Raw genomic sequence first — 24,145 nt, 5'->3', positions numbered from 1 at the left:
AAAAATTTAGGGTTTCTTAAATTATTATTACTTGACAAATACCAACATGTCTACAGTAACTTTACATGGAATTTCTCTTTCTATCTCTTGCTGTTGGGCTTTTGTTAGTAATATATAGAAATGCCAATGATTTATATGGGTTTATTTTATATCCTACAACTTTGCTAAAGTTGTTTATTATTTCAAATAGTTTTTTATTTGATTCTCTATAGTATATCGTCATATCATCTGCAAAGAGTGATAGCTTTGTTTCTTCTTTGCCTATTCTAATTCCTTCAATTTCTTTTTCTTCTCTTATTGCTAAAGCTAATGTTTCTAGTACCATATTGAATAACAGTGGTGATAATGGACAGCCTTGTTTCACCCCGATCTTACTAGAAATGCTTCTAACTTATCCCCATTACATACAATGCTCGCTGATGGTTTTTGGTAGATGCTACTTATCATTTTAAGGAAGACTCCATTTATTCCTATGCTCTCTAGTGTTTTTAATAGGAATGTATTTTGTCAACAGATTTTTCTGCGTCTGTTGAGGTAATTGTGGTGTCTGTTAGTTTTATTGTTGATATAGTCAATTATGCTGATAGTTTTCCTGATACTGAACCAGCCCTGCATTTCTGGTATAAATCCTACCTGGTCATAGTGTATTATTCTCATGATAAGTAGCTGTAATCTTTTTGCTGATATTTTATTTAAAAATTTTGCATCTATATTCATTAGGGAAAACTGTTCATTTCTATTACATACAATTTGTTTGGTTTTTTAAAGTTTGGTAAATTTAATGTGATAGTAACAAAATTGCCCTTTTTGTCTGGGTCCCTTTTTAAACTTTCTAGTCTCTTCTCTGTATTTTTAATGTTTTATGTATACTATTTTTCTTTGTTTTCTTCTTTCTTTTTAACATCTCTATCATTATGCCAAGAAACATTATTGGCCATATCTTAAAATGTATGTCTTACGCTGTACCTTTAGTCTAACCCTCCATGCCAAGAATTGGGGAGCAAGTGTTGTAAATGTCTTCTGAAGTCATTATTGGTTATTGTATTGACCAGAGATCTTAAATCCTTCCAAGTTATTTTCCTTAAAGACACTGTAGAAATTGCTTTACTGGTTCTGCTCACCTTATTCTGTGTCAGTTCGTATAAGTCCTTCCAGGTTTCTCTAAATCTGTCCCTTTCATCATTTCTCATAGCACAATGATATTCCATTTTTATAGTTATCCCATGTTTTGTTCAGCCATTTCCCAGTTAATGAACATCCAGTTAGTTTGCCATGACAGAGTGCTACTATTAACATTTTTGTACAGATTTGTCTTTTTCCAGTTTCTCTAACCTTTTTAGGGCATAATATTATCACCATTTAGTAACTTTTAGTTCTCAATTAATTTCCAGAAGAGTTAAACCAGTTCACAGCTCTACAAAAATTGCATTGGTATGCTTGTCCTCTAATAGCCTCTCTAGCAATTGCTATTTCTTTTGTAATTTTTACTAATCTTATGGGTATGGGCTAGAATTTCAGAGTTGTTTTATTTGCATTGCTTCTATTAGTGATTTGGAACATTTTTTCATATGCTTGTTGATAGCTATCTATAGCTATATCAATATATTTATATCTGTATACACACACACAAATATTACTACATCCTTTAATGATCCTAAAGCAACATAAATTATAATCAAGAAACGGCATTTGAAGAACTTAAATGGAGACTTAAAAATATAATCTTAAAGAATATAACAATAAATAATTTACATGATACCCAGATTCTTAGGATTTAACCAAAGCAATCTATAGAGGAAAATATATATCTATGAAGACCTTCAGAAAGAATGGAAGGAAGGAAGGACAGGTTAAAGAATTGGGCATGAAACTTAAAACAAAAAACAACCTTAAAAAACCAACACATCTAATAACACCAACTAAACAGAAAAACAGAAAATCCCTTTCTCCCCTACCACTAGCTCCTACTTTTATTTATCAATTTAGTCATTTCTGAATCAGCTCATACAAGTCTTTCCAGGTTTCTCTGAACCTATTATTTTCTTCTTTTTTTATAGGATAGTAGTATTTCATTACATTCATATGCCATAATTTGGTCAGCCATTTCCCCAATTGATAAGTGCTCCCTTAGTTTATAGTTCTTTGCCACTACAAAAAGAGCAATTATAGATATTTTTGTGAGTCATTTTCCTCCTTCTTTGATCTCTTTGCGGGGTGGAGGGAGAGTGGAGGGCCTAGTAGAGCTGTCTCTATATCAGAGGGTATTCAGAGTTTAGTAATTTTTTGGATGGGGAGGCTAGGTGGCGAAGTGGATAGAGTGCCAAGCTTGGAGTCATCTTCCTGAGTTCAAATCTGGCCTCAGACAATTGCTAACTATGTGACCCTGGGCAGGTCACTTCACCATTTGCCTCAGTTTTCTCATGTGTAAAATGAACTGAAGAAGGAAATGGCAAACCCCTCCAGTGTCTCTGCCAAGAAAACCCCAAATGGGGTCACAAAGAGTCAGAGGCAACTGAAAACAACTGAGCAACAACAAACTTTTTCGGACATAGATCCAAATTGTTTTCCAGAATATCTTTACCAATTCCTAGCTTCACCAATATTGCATTTAATGTGCCTATTTTCACACAGCCCCTTCAAAATTTGTTATTTTCCTTTTTTTCTAGTTTATGTCCATTTTTAAGGCTTGGAAAGCAATTGTCCCATTTCAAAAGACATTAGAGTTTTACCATTGAATCTTTTTTTTTTTTTTTGTAACACAATGCTGGTCAGATCCATGATTTATCTAATACTGAGTCCTTGGTTTGGGATGTAGCTTCTAGCTATAATCTTGTTTCTATGGGCAAATATGATCTGTTTCATAGTGCTGTTTCCAGGGATGCATAGTAATAAATAGTGAGGATTGTCCATCTACTATATTCCATGGAATGCTAAAAAGTCACTGAAAAATGTATTTTTATTGTGTAAAATCTGAGGCCGTGATGATAACTTTATATGTCTTTCACCAATTCATAGTGTACTTGGAGATAAGCAAAGAATTTATTTGATAAATAAGAAGTATTGTCTTGCTTTGGATGAATATTCCTCTCTCTGAGTTGTTTTCCCTTTAGAAACTCTGAGTATGGGAATATTGCTGTAGTTAGTAGAACAAAACTTTCATGCATATCCCTATTTCCTGACCTACTTACCAAAAAAAATCTTCTTCAGACTTGTGCTTGAGTTAATGAAAACTGCCATTCCCACAAAAGAAGTACTCCGAAATATTCAATATGAAAATATACTAAATAATTCAGTGACTATCACCCTTGCTTATTAACAGAATTCCAGGATGTCAGAACTGGAAGGTACCTTAGAAACAATCTCATCCAACACCTTCATGTCACAGATGAGAAAGCCATGGCCCAGAATGGTAACAGGATGTGCCCAAAGCCACACAACTGATTTTTCAGAACATGGAGCCCTTAAGATAGCCAACTCAATTATATAATGTTCCCCTCTTCTCCTTTTCTGGTAAAAACCTTAGGGTTTACAAAGCACTTTCCTCAGGACACCTATGGTAGGTAGGTAGTACCGGTATCATTGTCTCTTGTTTATAGAGATGACAAAACTCACAGAGCTTAAGTGACTTGCCCATGGTCATTCTAGACTTCAGTTACAGTCAGTAAGCATTTATTAAACACTTAATTTGTTCCAAGTGCTGTGCTAAGTTCTGGGGTACAAAGAAAGGGGAAAAAAAAAACCATGGTCTGTACACTCAAAGAGTTTGTGTTCTAATGGGGAAGACAATATGTAAATAACTAGGTACTAACAAGATGGGTGGAGAGTAGCAGCTAGAAGCTTTATGGGAGTGGGCAGAGTGACCAGCAGAGACCTCTTATAGAAGGTGGGATTTAACTGAGTCTTGAAGGGAGCCAGGGAAGTAGAGGTTATAGAAGTGGAGATAAGGAGGGAGAACATGCCAGACATGAGGACAACCTGGGCAAAGGCACAGAGATTGTGTCACTGAAGTGTGTGTAGGGGGGGTCAAAGGTAGGAAGCAGCCAGGCTAAAAATGACAAACAGGACTATATGTTGGATCCTGGGAGGGACAGGGTATCACTGGCCTTTGAAGGGGTGTAGGGGGTAGAGAGAAGGGTGACGTGGTCAGGATTCAGTTTGGCAGCCAAATGGTGGATGGATTGGAGTGAGGATAGACTTGAGGCAGAGAGAACAGTTCGAAGGCTTTTCTAAAAAGTCCAGGTAAGAGATGACAAGGGCCTGAACTAAGTTTGTGGCTGTGTAAATGGAGAGAAGGCCAGTTTCCTCATTCATGAAGTGATGAGATTTGTCTAACATCCTCCCAAACCCTAAAATGCTACCTATATAAACTGTGAATTCAGTCTAGGCCACAGTTTTCTCATTTGCAAAACAAACAAATAGGGTAGGGTTAGATAGTCTGTAAGGTCTTTCTAGCTCATAACATTCTGTGTTTTAACATTACATGATTCTGTGATCCTAAAGGGGTTTTTTTGGGGGAGGGGTGACCCCCTTTTCACCTGTTAATCAGTTTGCTAAGTTGTCTTATTTTGATTTTTCTTATGGGTAAAGAATCATATCACTTCGGGGGGAGAATCATCACCTCTTAAGCATTTTCAACTTTTTTATATTTTAATCAGATTTCCAGTTGTGCAAATGTTATTAATGGAACTCTATTGTCTACTAGGGATGGATGAATGAGATCTACAACTATGACCCAGAGACGTACCATGCAACTTTGACACATTCAGTCTTTGTTCGACTTGAAGGGGAAACCTTGAGGCTTTCAAAGCCCAATAAAAATATATCCAGAAGGGCCAGCTATAATGAGACCAAACCTGAAGTCACCTATGTCAGCCAGAAAATCTACAATCTTTCAGACAGTAAGGTGAGCTCTAGGAATTTTTGAACTGAGAATATTGATGAAAGTGTGTTGTTTTATGACATTTCTCCTTGTGATATTTTATCTAAATTGTGCTTTTTAAAAACATTGGTATAAATTTGGTATACTTCTGTCAGTTTCAAGTTCTTTAATAGAACAAAAGGAAATGATGTGTGTGTATGACAGAAAGAGACATAGAGAGAAAAAAGGCTCTGTCAGTATAACCGTGATAGATATGTTCTATAGCTTTTGTATTTTGCTATATGTCTTAAAAGCTTTCAAAATTAATCCCTTTTCATTTTTGTAAAATACAGACATTTTTTTCCTCTGAGCATCATTCCCTAAAGAGTGGACTCTGTTTTTAAGCCTGGGAACTGTTGCTCTGATTGAGCCATCATTTTCTGAGATGACAAAAATCTGTCTAAAATTTGTCTTTGGGGTTGTCCTTTTTAAGTTAGTAATTTTCTGTTAAGAGTTCTGAAGTCTGGTGATGGGGCATTTTGGTTTGTTTTAAATGAGTAATCTAGCATAGATGTCACAAATAGTGATGATGGTAAAATCTGAGATATGATGTGGGGAACTTAGTGGATTTTTCCAATGATTTTTGGTAAAGAAACAATCTGAAAACTATCAAAAAAAACTTTGCTATTTGTACTGCTTTATAGGCTAATGTTAAGCCTTTTCAGTTTGCATGTGTCCAAGCTTTGCAGTCATATTGAAGACTATCAGTGAAACTCACCAGACTGGAATGCAGACTGTGCTATGTCTTTTGTCTAAGATCAAATGTACTTTAAGGGGATGTCGTAATTTTTTTCCCTCTTGCTAACTTGTATAAGATGTTAATGCATTATGCAGACTTTACCTTGCTATATATAAATCACCATTTCCTTCTCTTCTTTAGATTTATCTTGTTCCCAAGAGTTTGGCTCGAAAACGCATTTGGAATAAAAAATACCCTATTTGTATTGAAGTTGCTAGACAAGATGACTTTATGTCCAAGACCCAGCCTGATAAAGATGTTTCAGAAGAAAAGACTTCTTGTGAGAAAGACTCAGGTAGTGAAGAACATAGGAAGTCAACCCTTTCTTCAGATGGAGCAAAATCCACAGGCCAGAAGGATCAGATACTATATCTCTTTGGGAGGACTGGCCGAGAAAAAGAAGAGTGGTTTAGGAGATTTCTCTTAGCATCCAAGTTGAAGTCTGAAATCAAGAAACCATTTAGTGTCCCTGGCAACCCACCAGGTACTGATACGCCTATTTTTTGGTTTTGTGTTTTTGGTGCTAATGGTATTTTAAGTGATCTGTGTAACAGTCTAGGAAAAAGGACAGTTCTTAATGAATGAAGACATTTCATCATGACTGATCTGATTTCGGTCTACCACAGATGCGTACCTGTTCATCACATGGTGTATTTCACACTTTACCCTGGTATTACCTCATCTGGGCCTTCGTACTTCCTTGTTAAATTTCCCGCTCTCCACAGTGATGTTAGAACCATTTTTTCCTCTCTCTTAAAGCCCCCAGCCTCACTTGGAACATATGTCCTTGCCTCCCACATCTCTGAAAGATTGAAGTATTCCAACTTCCCTCCTCCACTCCTCAGAATTTCAAATCATTATCCATTCTCTTCTTCCCTTTCTACAGAGAAACAGTTATCCCTGTTCTTGCTGAAATAGTCTATATAAATGCTTTGAAAATTTTAAAGTGCTATACCATCATCATCCCCCCAACTCCTTCATCTTTACAGTCAGACTTCTCTAAAAACAAATGGTCTATATCTGATACTTCAACTTCTTTATCTCCCATTTTCTACTCAAAATCTTGCATGTGGCCTAAATTGTAAAGCGGTCCTTGTTCCCCTCCTTCTCCCAACAATGATTCTCCTTTCTACTTCAGATTTTGTAAAATATCTAGTCCTAAACCTTATACACAGGCCTCAGTGAGCTGTCATTGGCTTCCTTGGTATCAGTTCTGCCCCTTGAAGTTGACACAGCTGACCTTTGCCTTCAACCCCAGGACTTTCATGTTTCCTTATTTATTTTCTAAACTTCCCTGATCATTGAACTCTAGTTTGAGGCATTAAAACTCTTGGACTTTTCTTGGTTCTTAAGGGAAGAGATCTGCTATACCCTCTCCCTAATTACCATCTCCTCGTATAGCCATTGGCACTGTAATTAGATGCCCTGGTCTGGCATTTGTCCCCTCTTTCCCTTCTATCCCATGTTACACACACACACACACACACACACACACACACACACACACACACACATGCATTTGTTATTGTCAGATATAATATACTAGGATAAGTTAGTTACATATGAATATAAATAAAAAAATTTACCTTGTCCCAGCTTAAATGTTACATAACATCTCAGTTATTCTATACTTCATTATAATTAAATTATATATAATTATAACTACAATTATATAATAGTTATTACATAACTTATAACATCATGATTATATAATATGATTATAAATTATATTATTTTAATGATTTATATATAATAAAACTATGTACATTATTATTATTCCATACTATTCCATGGTTTTAGGACCATCCTGATTTCCTGTACATCAACTAGATTCTTCATGAGCCCTATATAAGAATGATATCTTCTGGCTAAAACAACTACATGCTGGCCCACCTGGGCCTAATTTTGCTCCCTTTTTAAACAGTCCTAGGCTTCCTCTCAGGCAGCACAGAAGCCTCTTGCTTGAATGATTTTTTTTTTTTTTGCTATTCTGTCCATATACCATTATAATGACTTAGTTCTCTAGTTATCTCCTTTCTTCCCCCTCTCCCGTCAAGAGAAAACAAAGAAACACAACTGGTAGTGTATTCTTATAAACAACCCCCCAAAACTCAGAATAATTAAACTTAATAAGCCCAAAGTTTATAAACTATGAACTCTTTCCTTACAGCATTTTGTTTGCTCATATGTATTTACATATTACTTTCTATTTTAGTTAAATGTGTTTGTGTCTCATCTCTTCCCCTACTATACTAGAGTGCTTCTTTAGTGAGGTCAGGAATGCCTTTATATTTCGCCCAGCACCTGGCACAGTGTTCCGCATGTTTTGTTGTTTAGTTGTTCGTTAGTTTTTATTTTAGTTGTCTAGTCATGCCCGACTCTTCATGACCCCTTTGGGGGGTTTTCTTGGCAAAGATACTGGAGTGGTTTGCTATTTCCTTCTCTAGCTCATTTTACAGATGAGGAAACTGAGGCAAACATGACTTCTCCAGGGTCATACAGTTTTATATAAACAAAGAAACAAAATTGTACTTTGCACTGTTGAGTTCAGTTATGGTTTTTCTGTTCTAAAAATTATTTAAACATTGATAGAACTAATTGGACTTGTGTTGATATACTAGCACTTTACTTGAACTTTGAAAATATTTTGAAACTATTATAACTTTTTGGATCAATGGGAAAACTGAGGCAGAGTCCTGAAGCTAGGACCCTTGCTTGATGTATTGTTCTTCCCCTAGAACTCTGGAAGTTCAAGTTCCTTGTCCCTTTTAGTGTAGACTGCTGGCACAGTAGATAGAGTGCCAAGCCTGGAGTCAGGACAGCCTGAGTGCAAACCTAGCCTCGACATTTACTGGCTGTGTATTTCTGGGTAAGCTACTTAACCTCTCCTTGCTTCAGTTTCCTCAACTGTAAAATGAAGATGATAATACCTGACTCGTAGGGTTGTTGTGAGGATCAGGTGAGATAATATTTGTACAAAGCACTTAGCACATAGTGCCTGACACATAGTAGGTGCTATATACATGCTTATTCCCTTTCCCTTTTTAATTTATTAGGTTCAGTTTAACAAATATGTTACTCTACTGCACTGATTAAGCTAGATGCTTTATGAAATACATATATACACACACGTGCACATACACACACACACACGCACACACACATGCATAAAACTGTGTCCCAAGGAGCTTAGTTGGAGAGGTAAAGTATGCACATGAAATAGTTTATAATATAAATTATAAAATGGATGGTACAGACAGTAAGTGCTGTAGGAGTTCAGAGAAGGAAGAGGAGAACAGTGTCACGGTTATTAAGGACAAGGTTGTTGAATGAGGATTTGGGGAAGGAGGAAGGGAGAGCAGGAGAAGACCTCCCAGGTAAAGGGAATGATGTATGAGCATGAGGTGTTTTGGAACAAACCTTCAGCATTTTGTATGAACCTGACCGGGAAAGGTAGGATTAGTCATAGGAGTAGTAGCTAGGAGAGGCTGCCCGGAGAATGCAAATGATGACACCCTAGTGGTAAAAAACAGGTACCACAAACAGATCGTTTGCCGTGGCATTTAGCAGCAAGAGTTTTCAGGTGAACTACCAAGGGAACATGTTTTTTACTAAGTAACCTTAGCCATGATCCTTTCACATCAAAGTTATAGAAACAGATGGGACTGGGTCAGTGTTCTGCAGAAATTGTGCTATATTTGTTGTTTTGCTGGAATCCATCCATCAGGGGTGTGTGTGTGTGTGTGTGTGTGAGAGAGTGAAATGCAAGCAGGTTTCCATGCCAAAAGAAAAGATGAAAGTGCTTGAAGAATGTCTCTGTTTGTCCTTATTAGCAAGTGAAGAGTTCCTGTCGAGGATGAAAGAAATCCTTCCCAAGAAGGAAGAAAGGTCTCTGATATGACAAAGGAGAATCAAAATAAGCCTTGAGAAATAATAGGAGAATGTTATACAGAAGAGACAGGGAAAAAGACAAAAAAAATGTTGAACCCTTGGAGCTCCATAATAGTATATAATGTACATGTAGTAATAATAGACAACATATAGTACAATACACTATGGCTTATGGCTCTGGATGGCCCTTCTGGGAAAGAAGCAGTGTTCCATGCTCCACAGAATGGGGGAGGCTTCACTGGCACCAATGAGCATAAGGAAACTCCTTTAGAGAGCCCCAGAAAGAAGAGATACACCCCTTTGTGGTCACTGACTCCCTGGTGGATGGTACTGAGGCTGCTAAATTTACCCTTAGGTGGTTAATCAGGAGGGATGCTGTCTTCATGGACCATGTATCCAAGACATGTCCTATGGCCAGTGGACACTAATCAAACTGGCTAGCTGCTGCTACCCACTTATCATGACATATGTGGGTTTAAATGATTCTTTCGGGGACAACTGGAAAGACTTCATTGTGAATTGTAAAGTCTTGGGTGGAGACTGAAGGATGTAGAACACAGATAATAAATTCATTATGTTTTCCAGCTAGTGGTTATGGGTAGGGACTGGATATGTGATTTCACTGATACAAAGAAAGAGAAGGGAAGGGAAGAGCATAAGCATCTATATAGCTCCTCCTTCATTCCAGGTACCATGCCAAGTGCTTTTATAAATATTACCTCATTTGATCAACAACACTGGGAGGTGGGGGCTGTTATTATTCCCATTTTGTGGTTTAGGAAACTGAGGCAGACAAATGACTTGTCATGCAGTTCATATCTGAAGCTAGATTTGCAGGGTCTCTCTGACTCGGGGCCCAGTGCTCTCTCAAAAAGAAACAGCCTCCACAAATGCGAGTTTGTGCCTTCTTTGCAGTTGCTAGGCTTAAAGAGTTGTCAGGAGGCTGAGATATTAAGTTATTTGCTTGGTGTCACACAGCTGGGCCAGGTCAGAGGTTGAGACTTCATCTCAGTCTTCCTGGTTCCTAGGCCAGTGCTCAGCCCACTCAGCTGGGTTCCTGATGAAGACTGCAAAAGTAAACAGGGATTCTGGGAAGTGAGTAGCTACATATAGAGTGTCAAAGAATAGGACCACAGCTTAAGATAACACAATGTTTGTTGGCTAATGATAGTTTGCCTCTTAAGACCTAGAAGAACATGTTTGTCCATAGGCTTCAATCAATATGGCTTGAGTCTGAAAATGGAAGAGAAGGGAGAAAAATCCCAGGTGAACTGTAAATGTGGCTACTTTGGAGGAAATTAGTTACAACACAGAAAAAAATCAATTCAGCAAATGCTTATTAAGCACCTATTTATGTATTAGGCACTGATGTAAGAGCTGGAAATATAAAGATAGATACCACACCACGCTACTCTCAAGGAACTCAGAGCCTAATTAATGGTTAGAAGGACAAGTACACAAATAACTATGATCATAGGATCATAGGCTTTTACAGCTAGAAGAAGCCTCAGAGAAAGAGCTAAATACAAAGGAGAAGTCCAGACAAAGTACTACAAGAAATATGAGAAGGGAGAGGGTTTTAGAGAGAATAACCACTAATGCACAAGAGGGAATAACAGGGAAAAGGATCTGAATTACGCTTATGGCCTTCGCAGAGAGCAGAGTGAACCTAAGATTTTAATGCAGAGTAGGTAGGTAATCCAGGCTCAGAGGTCAAAAAGACTGGAAAGGGAATTCATGCCTGGAATACAGCAATGGAAAACAGAATGGGCAGTAGAGGAATACAGATCTGGATTAAAAGAAGTATGAAAAGATTTGTACGAACTGACATAGAGTAGTGTGAACAGACTTAGACCGTGTTAAACAATAGCCACAGTAACATAAAGGAAAACGTCTTTGAAAGACTTAAGAGCTCTGCTCAACACAGTGACCCGTCTCTACTGCAAAGACCAAAAACCAAGCATTCTTCCTGTTCCTGGTGGGGAGGTGGTGGAGGAGACTCTACTCAGTAGAGGTTCAGAATGAAGGATAGGGCCAGTGTGTGAAGTTATCTTGCTTGACTGTGCTTGGAAAGGAGGGCTTTTATTTGAGGGGAGGTTTTCTGGGGGAATGAGTGGGTAGTTACTGTGTTGAAAAAAAAAATGAAGAAAAGAATGCCAATGAAACAATTTTTTAAATACATAGAAGACAGCAGAAAGAAGTTCAGAAGGCAAGCAAGGTAATGTTGGTACTATTGTGTTAAACTTGATATATGCCATAAAAACAAGCTGTATGTAATAGAGATCCACAGTTACATAATCCTCTTTTTCTTTTATTCATATATTGAATTATTCATATTTTTCAAGTTCATAATTTAAAAAAATAAAACGTGTGTGGAAATCTATAAACTTGAAATGGGGAGCTTGGAAAGAGACAGATTACTGAGCAGGTTACCTCTCCAGATGGAATAAATGAATGATGAGCTCCTAAGGTCACAAAACTAACTGTACTAGGATCCTTGGTCATCCAGGAATCTACCATTTTGATGCAGGTTAGCATCCACTGTTCATTTCAAGTCAATCTCTCTTAGTGGAATTAGGGCCGTTTCTTTCTTGCTTCCTGTCTCTTCTAGTGCTCAGAGTAACTAGCAGTGCGTACAGGCTATAGTATAAAGACACTCTGAGAATCACACCACCCACAGCCAGTCCCCCAGAATGGCACAGATATGCTATTAAGAAACCCAGATCAAGAGATGAGAGTATCTTCAGAGTATTTGAAAGGTGTAGACCTCAAGTTTCTCAGGAATATGTCACCGCCAAGAAGCATAACCAGATGGGACTTGAGAAGGTTCCATCAGTGCCCAAGAAGAGACTGTCAAGACCCTCAGTGCCATTGTCTCCACAACCTCACTTCTCAGGCCCAAGGTCACCAAGCCTGCCTCCAAGGCTGCCAGAAGCACTTAACCAAAGGATACTAAGCCTATTGATCCCAAGGTCTCTTCCCAGGCCTGATCCCTGAGGGGTCACAGAGTCTGTCATCAGGGCCACCAACCCCAGTAATTCCAAGGTTACAAACCTTACAAGGTTACTAAGCCCACTGTGAGCCTACCACGGCCAAACCCAAAGCTCTCAGTATTAAGACCCTCTGGAGCCAAGGCAAGGAGTTCCAAGCATTCAAAGTAAATGCTTCAAGACAGAAGGACTTGTTTAAACCTTAAACGACAGGTGTTTGCTTTCTTTCCTTTCATTTTTCCCAGCCGGAACATCATTGTTCCCTGTTCAAATAAAGGAAAGAGTAAGGCACAAGGCAGGTTGGGTTTGGGTGGGGGTGGGAAGGTCATAGCAAGTGCAGGGTGACTTCCTGAGGTAACTGTCTGCTGTGCCACTCCATCAGGAATCTCTCTTCAAACTAACTTCGGTATTTGACTTGGACCCCACTTAGAATAACTTCATAGGATTTGACAGTACAAGAATTCAGTAGTACAAATAGCAGGTCCAGGGCAGCACTGGTAGTATCCTTCCCCCTAAAAGCACTAAAGAGTATAGCATTAGGTTAGGAAAAGCCAGGGGTTTGGGATAACCATATTTTTAAGGCATCCTAGCATGGTGCTTCTGGACAATGGGAGTTAGTTTACCCTGGGAAGAAAAGAAGTTATTTACTAATCCAGTGTACCTGCCAGCCAGACTTGACTTTTTTTGTTTTGTTTTTTGTTTACGAAAAAGTTCTTCCACTCTTGTAAGCCCATCATTGTAGAATCAAACATTTAGGTGTTTTTTGCCCAGGTTGTAGGAATTTAGTGTGAGGTGGAGAACAGGGATTTTGTTGTAGCATCATTGGGTGGTCTTCTAGGACTGAGCCTGAAAGTCACAGACTGACCTTTCATAGGCATGCTGGTACAAAACTCCAATTCTGGTTGAGCCTGAGTCGAGGTCAGAGAAACTTTGCATTATTCAAAAAGTATAGGTGAGAAACTTTCTGATTCAAAAAGGAACAATAATGGGATGTGAGGGCAGCTAGGTGTTGCAATGAGTAGAGCACCAGCCCTGGAGTCAGGAGGACCTGAGTTCAAATCCAGCCTCAGACACTCGACACACTAGCTGTGTGACCTTGGGCAAGTCACTTAATCCCAATTGCCCTGCCTTCCTCCCTCCAAAAAAAAAAAAATAATGGGGTGTGTCAGAGATATCCTGCTCCTGCTTTTGTAGAATTGTCCTCCCAGCCTTCCCAGAAATCTACATACACGAGTAACAGGTTTAAATTTGAATGTGCTACTCAGAGATCTAGAATTGGTGGCCTTTTGGAGATCTTCCCTTGCAGGGTGGATTGCTGATTCTTCAGCATAAACACTTTTGCCAGGACCCAATCAACGTTAATAAACAAATCACCATTTGCAGTCCCAAGAAGTTCTATGTACTTCACGCAACAAACTATGCTGCTTACAATTAAGGGAAGGTATGTTAATTTCAAGTTAACATCAGTATCAGCAGGTGTTGGAATTGGTTAACAGCTGCAGCATAAGACACAGTAATCTTTCAAACTAGCCATCTTTGTACTCATTAAGCATATGCAAAATCTTTTTAAAAGTTTCCATGTCTTTTCTTCTGGTCTTAGCTTAACACACACTCAAATAAACAGCAGTGGCTGTCAGCAATTGTTTTTAACAAGACTGGGACCAAAATGGGGGAGATTAGGTAAAGGGAGCATGCATCAGGAACAGAGGGTATGTATGCCATTGCAAACCATCCTTCATGGTTATTCATTCACTCTCTGCCCTATGAGGCTTCATGTGGGCCTCTGTGTAACAGTTAAAACAGTATAAAGCATTTCAAGCAGAGCAAAATGAAATGAACACAAAGCATGAAAACCCTCACACATTGTACCAGTTTCAGGATTCCCATCCCTCTTGACATGTTCTCCCTGTATTTGGCCTTGGGAGAAGACAGTAGCATTGATAAGAAGAGAAAAGATGATATCCACATCCAGCAGCCTGGTATTACATAATGCACAGCTATAGCACTGTTGCTAATATAATAACAAAATGTCTAGCATCCTCCAAAGTCTTTAGGTCTGGCCACCCCTGGTTGGTAGAGATATAAGATAAGGTGAAAGGGGGATTATCTTGAGCTTTCATTGGTGTCTTGGGGGGCCCACCAATTGTCTCCCTTGGGTTAACTAATGTAGATATTATATTTTAGGGTCACATATTTTATTTTAGATATTTATATATTTAGGACTTTTTTGATTATCAAAAGACTGTCAATAAAAAGTACTATCCTCTTTCTGGGAGCCCAGCCCAGGGGAAAAAAAAGTAAATTCAGCAACCTCAAGGGGGCAAATAAGTACAGTGCTTGAGGGAACTTTTGTACCCAACAGTTTCCATCCCTGTGACTGAGAGACAAATGAAGAATAAAGGATACACAAGAAAATGTAGTCCAGGTGCCAAATCTTAATTCTTAACAGCAATATTTAGAGAAAAACACCCAGAGAAATTATACCATGAAATTTAGTATATGGCATAGCCTGATGTTATTGCCATTAAAATTTACACCAAAACCCATCAAATTGTCATGAATATAATCATTCTTTTAAAAAAAATACAATGAATCTTAAGGAAAAAGGAGAAACTTCCTCTTTATGTTTTTCCATTTTTCCCATTCTGTCCCCCAAAGTGGTCAGACCAAGAGGAAAAAGAAATAAAAACCACACACATGACGTGCAGGGGGCAGAATGTTGGTACAGAATGTAACAGATATGGTGAATGGGGCTAAAGGAGTAGGCTCTACACACCCCTTTCAGGAGCAATGGCAGCATTGATTTGATTATGGTTCCAGAACTGGAGGGGCAGATATAGGGGTCTTTCTGGCAGCAAGCTTTGAGAAGAAGAGTGGGGGCCAGAGCGGTGAAGCATGGCTGGGATCTGCCTGAAATAGCGTGGCCTTTGCTTTCTCTCAAGGTCATGAGGGTACCAGTGGAGCGTTCTGCTTGTCCACTTGTCATCTCTCATGGTTGCCACGTGACCAACCCATCTTTTCTTCCTGTCATACGGTTCCTCGCTGACATCTCTAGAGCTTCTCTTTAGCTGTGTGTTGTAGCTGCTCTGTGCACCTCTCTGTTGCCCTCTGTGTGACACTCATATTTAGTTCTTTAGTGCCAGTGGTGTTTTATAAGTCTTAATGCCACCCAGCTGCATGTTAGTATTGAAAAGATAAGACTGCTTTCACAGGCAGGTTGGAGATAGGAAAAGAGCTTTGTAATTTCCTGAAAAAAATCCGGCTCATTCACCTCCGTTTTCAACTCTGCCAAATTAATTGTTTTGTTAAATAATCACTACCAGTAAGCACAGTGGATTCTTAAATTCTTTTCATCTTTCAGTTAATTGTGAAGTGGTAAAGATATGGCTGTTGTTGAATATCACTTATGAAAGCCTCCATTTGTAGAGAGATGGCTGTCGTAAAGATTTTGTAAAGGTGGAAGATTGGGCTAACGAGTTAGAGGAGCACTAATGTTCGCTTGGTTGCCTTTGACAAGATCCAAGATTTTCCCCACCCCTTTGGTGTCTTTTCCTCTTTCAGACACTTTATAAAGGGTGTTCCAAAGGTCTCAGAGGAGTGTTAATCTGTAAATGCTATTAAAGCTGCTCGAAGACATTTGGGATACTCTGTGTATCAGTCCCTCAGTGCCCTCACAGTCCTGTTGCCTCCATCCCAGATCTCTTCTACTTGGTCCATTCAGCAGCTTTTCTTGGATTTGCTCTCATCAATGCCATCTCTTTGTCCTTTTACAAGGTAGTCTGTGTAATAGTTCTACTATATTTGGTGGAAAATTTAAGTTTGTTAGAATGGCATTTATAGGGGTATTTTTTCTGTTTGTATATCTCCTCTTTTCGTTCTTGAAATGCCCTTGGCAAGACTGCTTACTTGGATGTATTGTCATGTTTTTTGTTTGTTTGTCACCTTTTGCCAGGGAAAAAAAGATTTTATTTTGGGGGTAGTAAGAAAAGTGGAAGATACAAAAGGTGGATAAGCCAAATGGGCTTGGTTTCTGGGTCCCTTCTAGAATTCCTTACTTTCATCTTTATTCTCTATAGAATCCATACCTGCTTCCTCATAATTCTTCTCCAAGGCAGCCAGATCTTCCTACATCTCAGAGGATTCTACTTCCTCCATGCTTTCACTCACATACCAGTATACAAATCATACATAAGGTCAAACTTGTGATCTAAATGGGCCTATACTTTGGCAGTGGCCATTATGTTAATTAATTAGCATGTATAGCCCTGTCTTTAGCCAGGTCTCCACTCCAGGTACCACAGTTGGGGACTGGCAATTGATACTAAGCTTGAAGCCAGTGGGTTCTATGAACTGAGTGGTTCTCTTAGTCTTGATTGTGGTAGTGGTGAAATTGACGTCCTTGGGTACCATATCACCTTTGTACATCATGTAGCAGGCTACGTACTTGCCATGAAGTGGTAAGTTGTAGGGGTTACAGGGGTCAAAGCAGGAACTGGAGATCTCTCTACAAAGAGCTGCTCATGATAAGCCTTCTCAGTAGGGACAATGGAAGAGTAGGTGATGAGTGGGAAGTAGATTTGCGGATAAGGCACTAGGCTGGTCTGGATCTTTGCGAGGTCCACTTTGAGAACACCATCAAAATGCAATGATGATGAATGATCTAGCCAATGAGCTGGTTGAGACTGGTATGTGTGGGGAGCTCAATGCCTAAATTCTGGTGGCAGATATCATAGACTGCTTCATTGTCCACCATGAAGCAATAGTCCAGTGCCCCAGCATAGCATGAGTGGTTAGGATGGAATTGTAAGTCTCTTTTACACCTGAGGATAGCTATAGGGCTTGGGTAGATAGCAAACTTGGACTTCTTGCCATGGTCACCAGAGAGCCTCTCCATCAGTAGAGAGGTGAAACCTGAGCCTGTGCCACTCCCAAAGCTGTGAACTATCAGGAATCCCTATAGCCCTGTGCATTGGCCCAACACTTTTAGGAAGTGTTCCAATACAATGTTGGTTATCTCCTTTTCAACAGTATAATGTCTCCAGGCATAGTTATTAGCAGCGTCCTCCTTGCCAGAAATCAGCTGCTCAAGAGTAGCTATTTATAGATGCTGATCTAAACCTCATCTATTACAGCAGGCTCCAAGTCTACAAAGACCACTCTGGGTACATGTTTACCAGCCTCTGTCTCATTAAATAAGGTTTTGAAGGAGTTACCACTGTCCCCAAGGTTCTGTCACTTGACGTGGTACCATTGGGTTGGAGCCCATGCTCTAAGCAATATAATTCCCAGCAGGCATTGCCCATCTGCACTCCAGCCTGGCTTACATGGATAGAAATACACTCAGGCATGGCTGTTCCAGTGTATAAAGATGGGGAGGGCACTGTTGACTGCAGATGGGTTATGGTTCTCTCTGCCAACACGGTAAATCCTCTATGCCTTCTTTCAACTGATTTTACCCTCCACTGCTTCTTTTTGATTTGAGATGATAACTGTCCATAATTGTCAATCATCCTTCTTCACAAGATTTCACAAACCAATTTATATTCCAACCCAGTGTTGCTTTTAGTAGCCATCTCTCTCTCTCTCCCTCTCTCTCTTTCTCTGACTTTGACAAGTGAAGTTGGATGCTTGCTGACCAAGGTGCTTTCTGGGCTCTTTTGATCTCCTTGTTGTGGCAAATAATTTACATTGGTTAAACTTCTGGATGCAGTTGTTTTCATTGCCCTCCATTTCTTTTTCTCATTATTTTTCTTTCTTGGTTTTTATAAACTCTGATTTTAGCTCTGATGAGGCAGTGGTCTGACTGCACACAGACAGCTGACTCAGGGATAATTCCCACTTCAGTAACAAGACTTTTCCTATCTGTTCAAAAAAAATCTGTTTGATTCTGTATGGGATTATTTGGCACCCACCGTGTCCCGCACCTGTCAGTTCTTATTTTGAAAAGGAAATGTTTGTGATATAGAGTCATGAAGCTTCTGTGTAGTCTGTAAGTCTTTGTCCTTTCTTTTTATTTTCCTGAATTATACTTTGCCGCCCCAGCCTAACCTTTTCCTTTGAAGTCTCCAAGTATCAGAGTGAATGTGGATTTGATTGGGGTGGGGAGTGTTGGGAAGTTCTTTGTTAAATTTCTCTACCACTTCAACCATGTTGCTGAGTCAGCTGTGTGGCAAAATGGATTGAGAGTCTGACCCAGAATCAAGAAGATCTGAGTTCAAATCCAGATGTAGACAATTAGCTTTTTGACCTTGGACAAGTCACTTGACCTCTGGCTGCCTCCGTTTCCTCATCTGTAAAATGGGGATAAAAATGTAAGCATAAAATGAGATATTTTCAAAGTACTTTGCAAACCTTAAACTGTAAATAAATACTTTTATTATTTGTTAGTCATAATAACTAATAAATAGCTGTTATTTTCTTAATGGTCTTTTTGCAAATACTTAACGTTAATATTGAGAAAGGTGATGGATGAACAAGTTAAGTGACAAAACCCCTGCCAATGTCTATCCAGGAAGTACCTGTGAGCCATCCTTGCATTTAACTGTAGCTTCCTTCTAGTTTTGTTTATAGCAAGAATATCAAGATTAAGTTCCACAAAGTCTTGCTTCAATGCCTCATCGTGGAGCAGAGGTGACTGCAAGTCATCAGAAATAATGCCACCTGAACACAAGCCCTGGCAGCTTCTATCATGCTAGAAAGGCTTTCATATTGAGGGAATGAACAATAATGCAGTAATTAAGCACTGGCTGTATGCCAGGTTCTAGCTAGGCTAAGCTCTGGGGTTACAAATACAAGCTAGCAAGGTAGTCCCTGCCCCGAAGGAGCTTACATTCCAATGAGAAGACAAATATATAGGGTAACTAGGAACTGGGGACGAAGAAACTCTTGTTTTATGGGGATCAACCTGGCTGAGCATGGAAAGGCAGATTAGCAGTAGGCTGGCCACCTGGTGATGAAATCTTTTAGCCATGGCAACCCAATAAACAAAATATATTTTAAAAATCATCTTTAGTCCTGGGTAGTCCCTTTCCAATTCTGCAGTGACTGACAGTGGCAGTACTGCTGGAAAGGGGACAGAGAGCACAGAATCACCTGGTTTTTTAGGCTGCCAACAAGTGTGCGTATATCTGGGAGAGATTAATAATATCAGTCTTGATATTCTTGCAGTAAATATTAAATCTAACCTACTTTTTAAAAGTCGCCTTACATAACTGAGATAAGTTTCATAAACAATCCTCTCTCTGTTCCTTGTATAATCACGTGTTCCTGTGTGTTTATTTTTAAATTATTGCTCCATTTCATCCTTCACTCAGCTGTCTAATTGAGCTTCCTAAAGCGCTAGTATGACCATGTCATCACCCCCATTCAGTAAAGTCCAATCACTCCTTAATTGCCTCCAAGATCAAATATAAAATCCTCTGTTTGGCTTTTTATTTTTTGATAAATTTTAAAATTAAATACAAAATGAGAAAAGAAAAATTGCCATGTACACAGCAGACTATAAGAGAGGATTCAATATAAAACAATAAATTTCCATTTCAAGAAAATGTATATAATAAATGCTACACATTATTTTCAAAGCTGCCCAGCTTTTCTTTGCTTCCTTGTTGGTTTTCCTTTGTTCTCTGCTGCATACTTTTTACTTTATTTTTTTCCCCTTCCCTCCCCCTACCACCTAAAGAAGGCTACAATTGAGTGTGTGTGTGTGTGTGTGTGTGTGTGTGTGTGTGTGTGCGCATGTACATATACATATATATGTATGTATATGTATATACAAACTTAAATATGTATACACATATACATTTATGTACATATACGTAAGTTGTTTTTTTCTTATTTCTTCCAATATTTTCTCCTTATCCTGACAGCTTTGAAACTTGGCTGTGATGTTCCTGTAAGTTTTCCTCCTGGGATCTCTTTCAGGTGGTGATCAGTGGATTTTTTCTATTTCCACTTTGGCTTCTTGTTCTAGAACTTCAGGGCAATTTTCCTTGATAATTTCTTGTAATATTATATCAAGATTTTTTTTTAATCTTAATTTTCAGGTAGTCTGACTATTCTTATGTTATTTCTCCTCGATCAGTTCTCCAGATCATTTGTTTTTCTGATGAGATGTTTCACTTTCTCTTCTATTTTTTCTTTTTTTTTAATTTTGTTTTATGATGTCTTGGTGTCTTAGAATGTCATTAGTTTCTCTTTGCCTGATTCTAGTTTTCAAGGAATTATTTTCTTCCTTAAGTTTCTGATTCTGATTTGCAGTTGATTGACTTTCTTTTCATAATTTTCTTGATTTTCTTGGATTGCTCTTATTTTTTTTTCTAATTTTTCGTCAGTCTCTCTTGTTTGATTTTTAAAGTCCTTTTTAACTTCTTCTAAGAACTCTTTTTGTGCTTGGGACCATTTGACATTTCTCATTGAAAAAGGAGTGGCTTTTTTAGCTCCGTTATCTTCCTCTGAGTATGAACCCAGATCTTCTCTATTCCCATAATAACTATCTATGGTTGGGTTCTTTCTCCTTTGCTTACTCATCTTTATCTATCTATCTGTCTGTCTCTTTATTTATTGTTTCATTTTGTTTTTAACAGCTATTAGTGTAATCAAGTTTTAGTCCCAAGGTATGGGGAATGATGCCCCAAGTCTCAGGTCCTTCTTACTGTTATTTTCTGAGGTCTGTCTTGGGACCCAATCTTGGACTCTCCCCTCCACTCCTAAGCCACAGCTAGGGACCCCAGCCACTCTGTCCTGAAAATGATCTTGCTCCCTGAGGTTCCTCCACTGGCTGCAAACTACAGCTGTCCTCTCTGCCCTGGAACTAAAACCAGGTACTCTGCTCTCCTACAAGTGCCCACAGCCAACAGGGTTGGTGCCTCTCACTAACTGCACTCACCAGGTGTATGCTAGCTCTTCCCTGCAGCCACAGCCCAGGATGCTTCTGGTCAGCACAGCTCTGCTTGCTGTCCCTCGACAGTGGAAGGTCCTTCAGTCTTCTCCTACTTAGCCATCAGACCCCCACACTGTCTACAAAATGAAAGTTTCTAAGGCTAAGGCTGCCTCTCTACCCAGGTGCTCCCAGGGCTTGTTTGTTGATTTTGCAGAGTCAATCTGAAGGTATTTGCACTTCACTCAGGCCAAACTTCACACCTAGAGGTCAGGTCTTTCCTGGGGTCTTCTCATATTGTCTTAGGAGGACAAGGGTTTTACCTTGTGTTTATTTCTACTGCTCTGACTTGAAGTTCTGTCTTTTATTTTGTGGAGGAAATTTAGCCAAAAGTTTTCTGACCTACTCTACCTTCTTTCCAGTCCCTGGCTTTTAAAGCCCTTCATATTCACTTTCTGCCTTTCCAATCTTCTCCCACCTTGTTCCCCATGTCCCTCCATGGTCCAGTGATAGCCCTTCTCCCAACTCAAGGCCTTTTTACTCACTGTCTCTCCCACACCTGAGGGGTCATAGCCTTCCTTTTCTGGGCTTCCTACCTGCTTTGGCTTCCTCCAGGTTTCACTGAAGATTCATCTGTTGCCAGAAACTTTCCCCATCCTCCTTAATCTTTGGATTTCTTCCAGTTTATTCTGCCTATATCATGTTTATACGTAAGTTGTTTGTGTGTTATCTTCACCGAACATGAACTCTCTTTTGCCTTGCTTGCTTTGTATCCCTAGCACATAGCATATTACCTGGCACTTTATAAGAGCTTGTTGACTTATTAGTAAATATTTTGAATAATACATTTTTAGAAGTACTAGAGCCAAGATTCTGACCCAGTTTTCCAATTCCAATCCAAGTGCTTTTACCACCTTGCTCCCTTCCTTTCCACTGCACGAAACAATTGAAAACGGGATGTCAAAGAATCTTTGTTATTTAGGGGTACCACTTCAGCCCTCAGAATTAGCTGGCCATCTCCTGCTGTGCATATGCTGAACAGTGGCTCAGGCTGCAGCAAAACATCTCCCTTTGGATTTCAGAAATCTGATTTCACTTTGCCCAGCATTGTATGAGAGTAACATACTCTTGGATTTTTATTAACTTTGACATGAAATACTTATTTTCTATTGACTTGCACATTTTCATTTAGTATTAAAATATTCTTTGACATAGTATTCCTACCAAAATTTCTTTACAACTCAACACTAAAATGAGATGAATGAGATGTAGAGTAACAAAAAATTATAATTATAGCTTTTTATTCTTAAAAATTACTCAGTGCAAAATTCTCTAAACTCCAAATGAATCTTAATATTAACAGATGTTTTACATTGCTTCCAGTGAGAAGGCTGAGCAGTATGATCAATGAGTAGTATGATAGATCTTAGGTCTGATAAGAGCCTTTCCAAAATAATTTTCTATCTTGAATTCACTGTGAACTGCGTATTTGCAGTTATTAGATTCTTTATCATTTTACATTTGTCTCTGGTATTTCTACTTCTTTGGAGTATTAGTCCCATGACTTATAAAAACTCACTTCTATGCTGTGTATGTTGTTTTAAAACTGCTTCCACATACCAATTCATATTCTAGGATGTTTCCTGTTGACAGTGTCAATTAATTCAGTCAGCAAGCATTTATTAAAGGCCTACTATGTGTCAGGCACCATGTTGGGATTCTAAAGCAGAACTACAATACAATACAAATTTATTAAGCTCCTGTTATGTACCAGGCATTGTGCTAAGCTGGAGATTCAAATAAGAAAAAAAAGATAGTCCTGCCCTCAAGGAACTTATGCTGGACTGGGAGAGATGATACGTGTTTTTTAAAAGTATATTCTGTGTGTGTGTGTGTGTGTGTGTGTGTGTGTGTGTGTGTGTGCATAAAATATAAAGTAGCAGGGGAGGGTGAAGGAGCACTGTTACCCTGCTGGGGAGGAATCGGGAAAGACTTCTTGAAGAAGGCTGCCCATGAGCCAAGCTTCAAATGAACATTAGGGATTCCAAGGGACAGATGGGGAGAGAGTACATTTAGGCATCAGGAATTGCTTGTCCACAGTCATGGAGATAGTGTCCTGTGTGAAGAATAGCAAGGTTGGCTGGATTGGGAAGGAGTGCAGTTTATAATAAGGATGGAAAGGTGAGTTGGAACTGGGTTGTAAGGAGCATCAAGTGGCAAACAGACTTCATATTTGATCCTAGAGGCAATAGGGAGCTATTGGAATTTATTATGGAGGAAAGTGACATGGTCAGATCTATTCTTTAATAAAATCACTTTAACTTTTGTGTGGAGGATAGATTGGAGTAGGGAGAGATTTGAGGCCAGATGTCCAGTTAGAAGGCTGTTGCAATAGTTCAGACTATGGGTGATGAGAGACTAAACTAGGGTGGTGGCTGTGAGTAGTGAGAAGGAGACACATAAGAGATGTTGCAGAAGTGGAGTTGACCAGTCCTTGGCAACTGATTGGACATGTGGGGTGAATGAGGGTGAAGAGTAAAGGATGACTCCAAGGGTGCTGAGTAACTGAAAGAATGGTGGTATCCTCAACAAAAACAGGAAAGTATAGAAAGGGTGACTTGTGGGTAAAAGATCATGGGTTCTGTTTTGGGCATGGGCGTATTCAGTGTGAAGTGCCTATGGAGCTTCCAGTTCAAAATGTCTAATAGGTTGTGGAACTGCTGGTCAGG

General features: G+C 39.1%; 1 protein-coding gene and 1 pseudogene across 3 annotated transcripts in view; one reads left to right on the top strand and one right to left on the bottom strand.

Moving 5' to 3' along the window:
- TEX2 (testis expressed 2) overlaps positions 1–24,145 on the top strand; it is a 149,656-nt gene that overhangs the window by 78,640 nt on the left and 46,871 nt on the right. For all 3 annotated transcript variants that reach the window (XM_036757227.1, XM_036757229.1, XM_036757228.1), the window contains 2 exons: positions 4,703–4,903; positions 5,799–6,141. In XM_036757227.1, coding sequence (XP_036613122.1) covers positions 4,703–4,903; positions 5,799–6,141 — 544 coding nt within the window. The remainder of the gene's footprint in view (positions 1–4,702; positions 4,904–5,798; positions 6,142–24,145) is intronic.
- On the bottom strand, positions 16,580–17,886 carry LOC118848366 (annotated as a pseudogene).

The sequence above is a fragment of the Trichosurus vulpecula genome, chromosome 4, assembly GCF_011100635.1.
Source record: "Trichosurus vulpecula isolate mTriVul1 chromosome 4, mTriVul1.pri, whole genome shotgun sequence".
NCBI classification, from domain to species: Eukaryota; Metazoa; Chordata; class Mammalia; order Diprotodontia; family Phalangeridae; genus Trichosurus; species Trichosurus vulpecula.
Note: the sequence above shows the minus strand (reverse complement) of the source record. Positions and strands in the feature narration are given on the sequence as shown.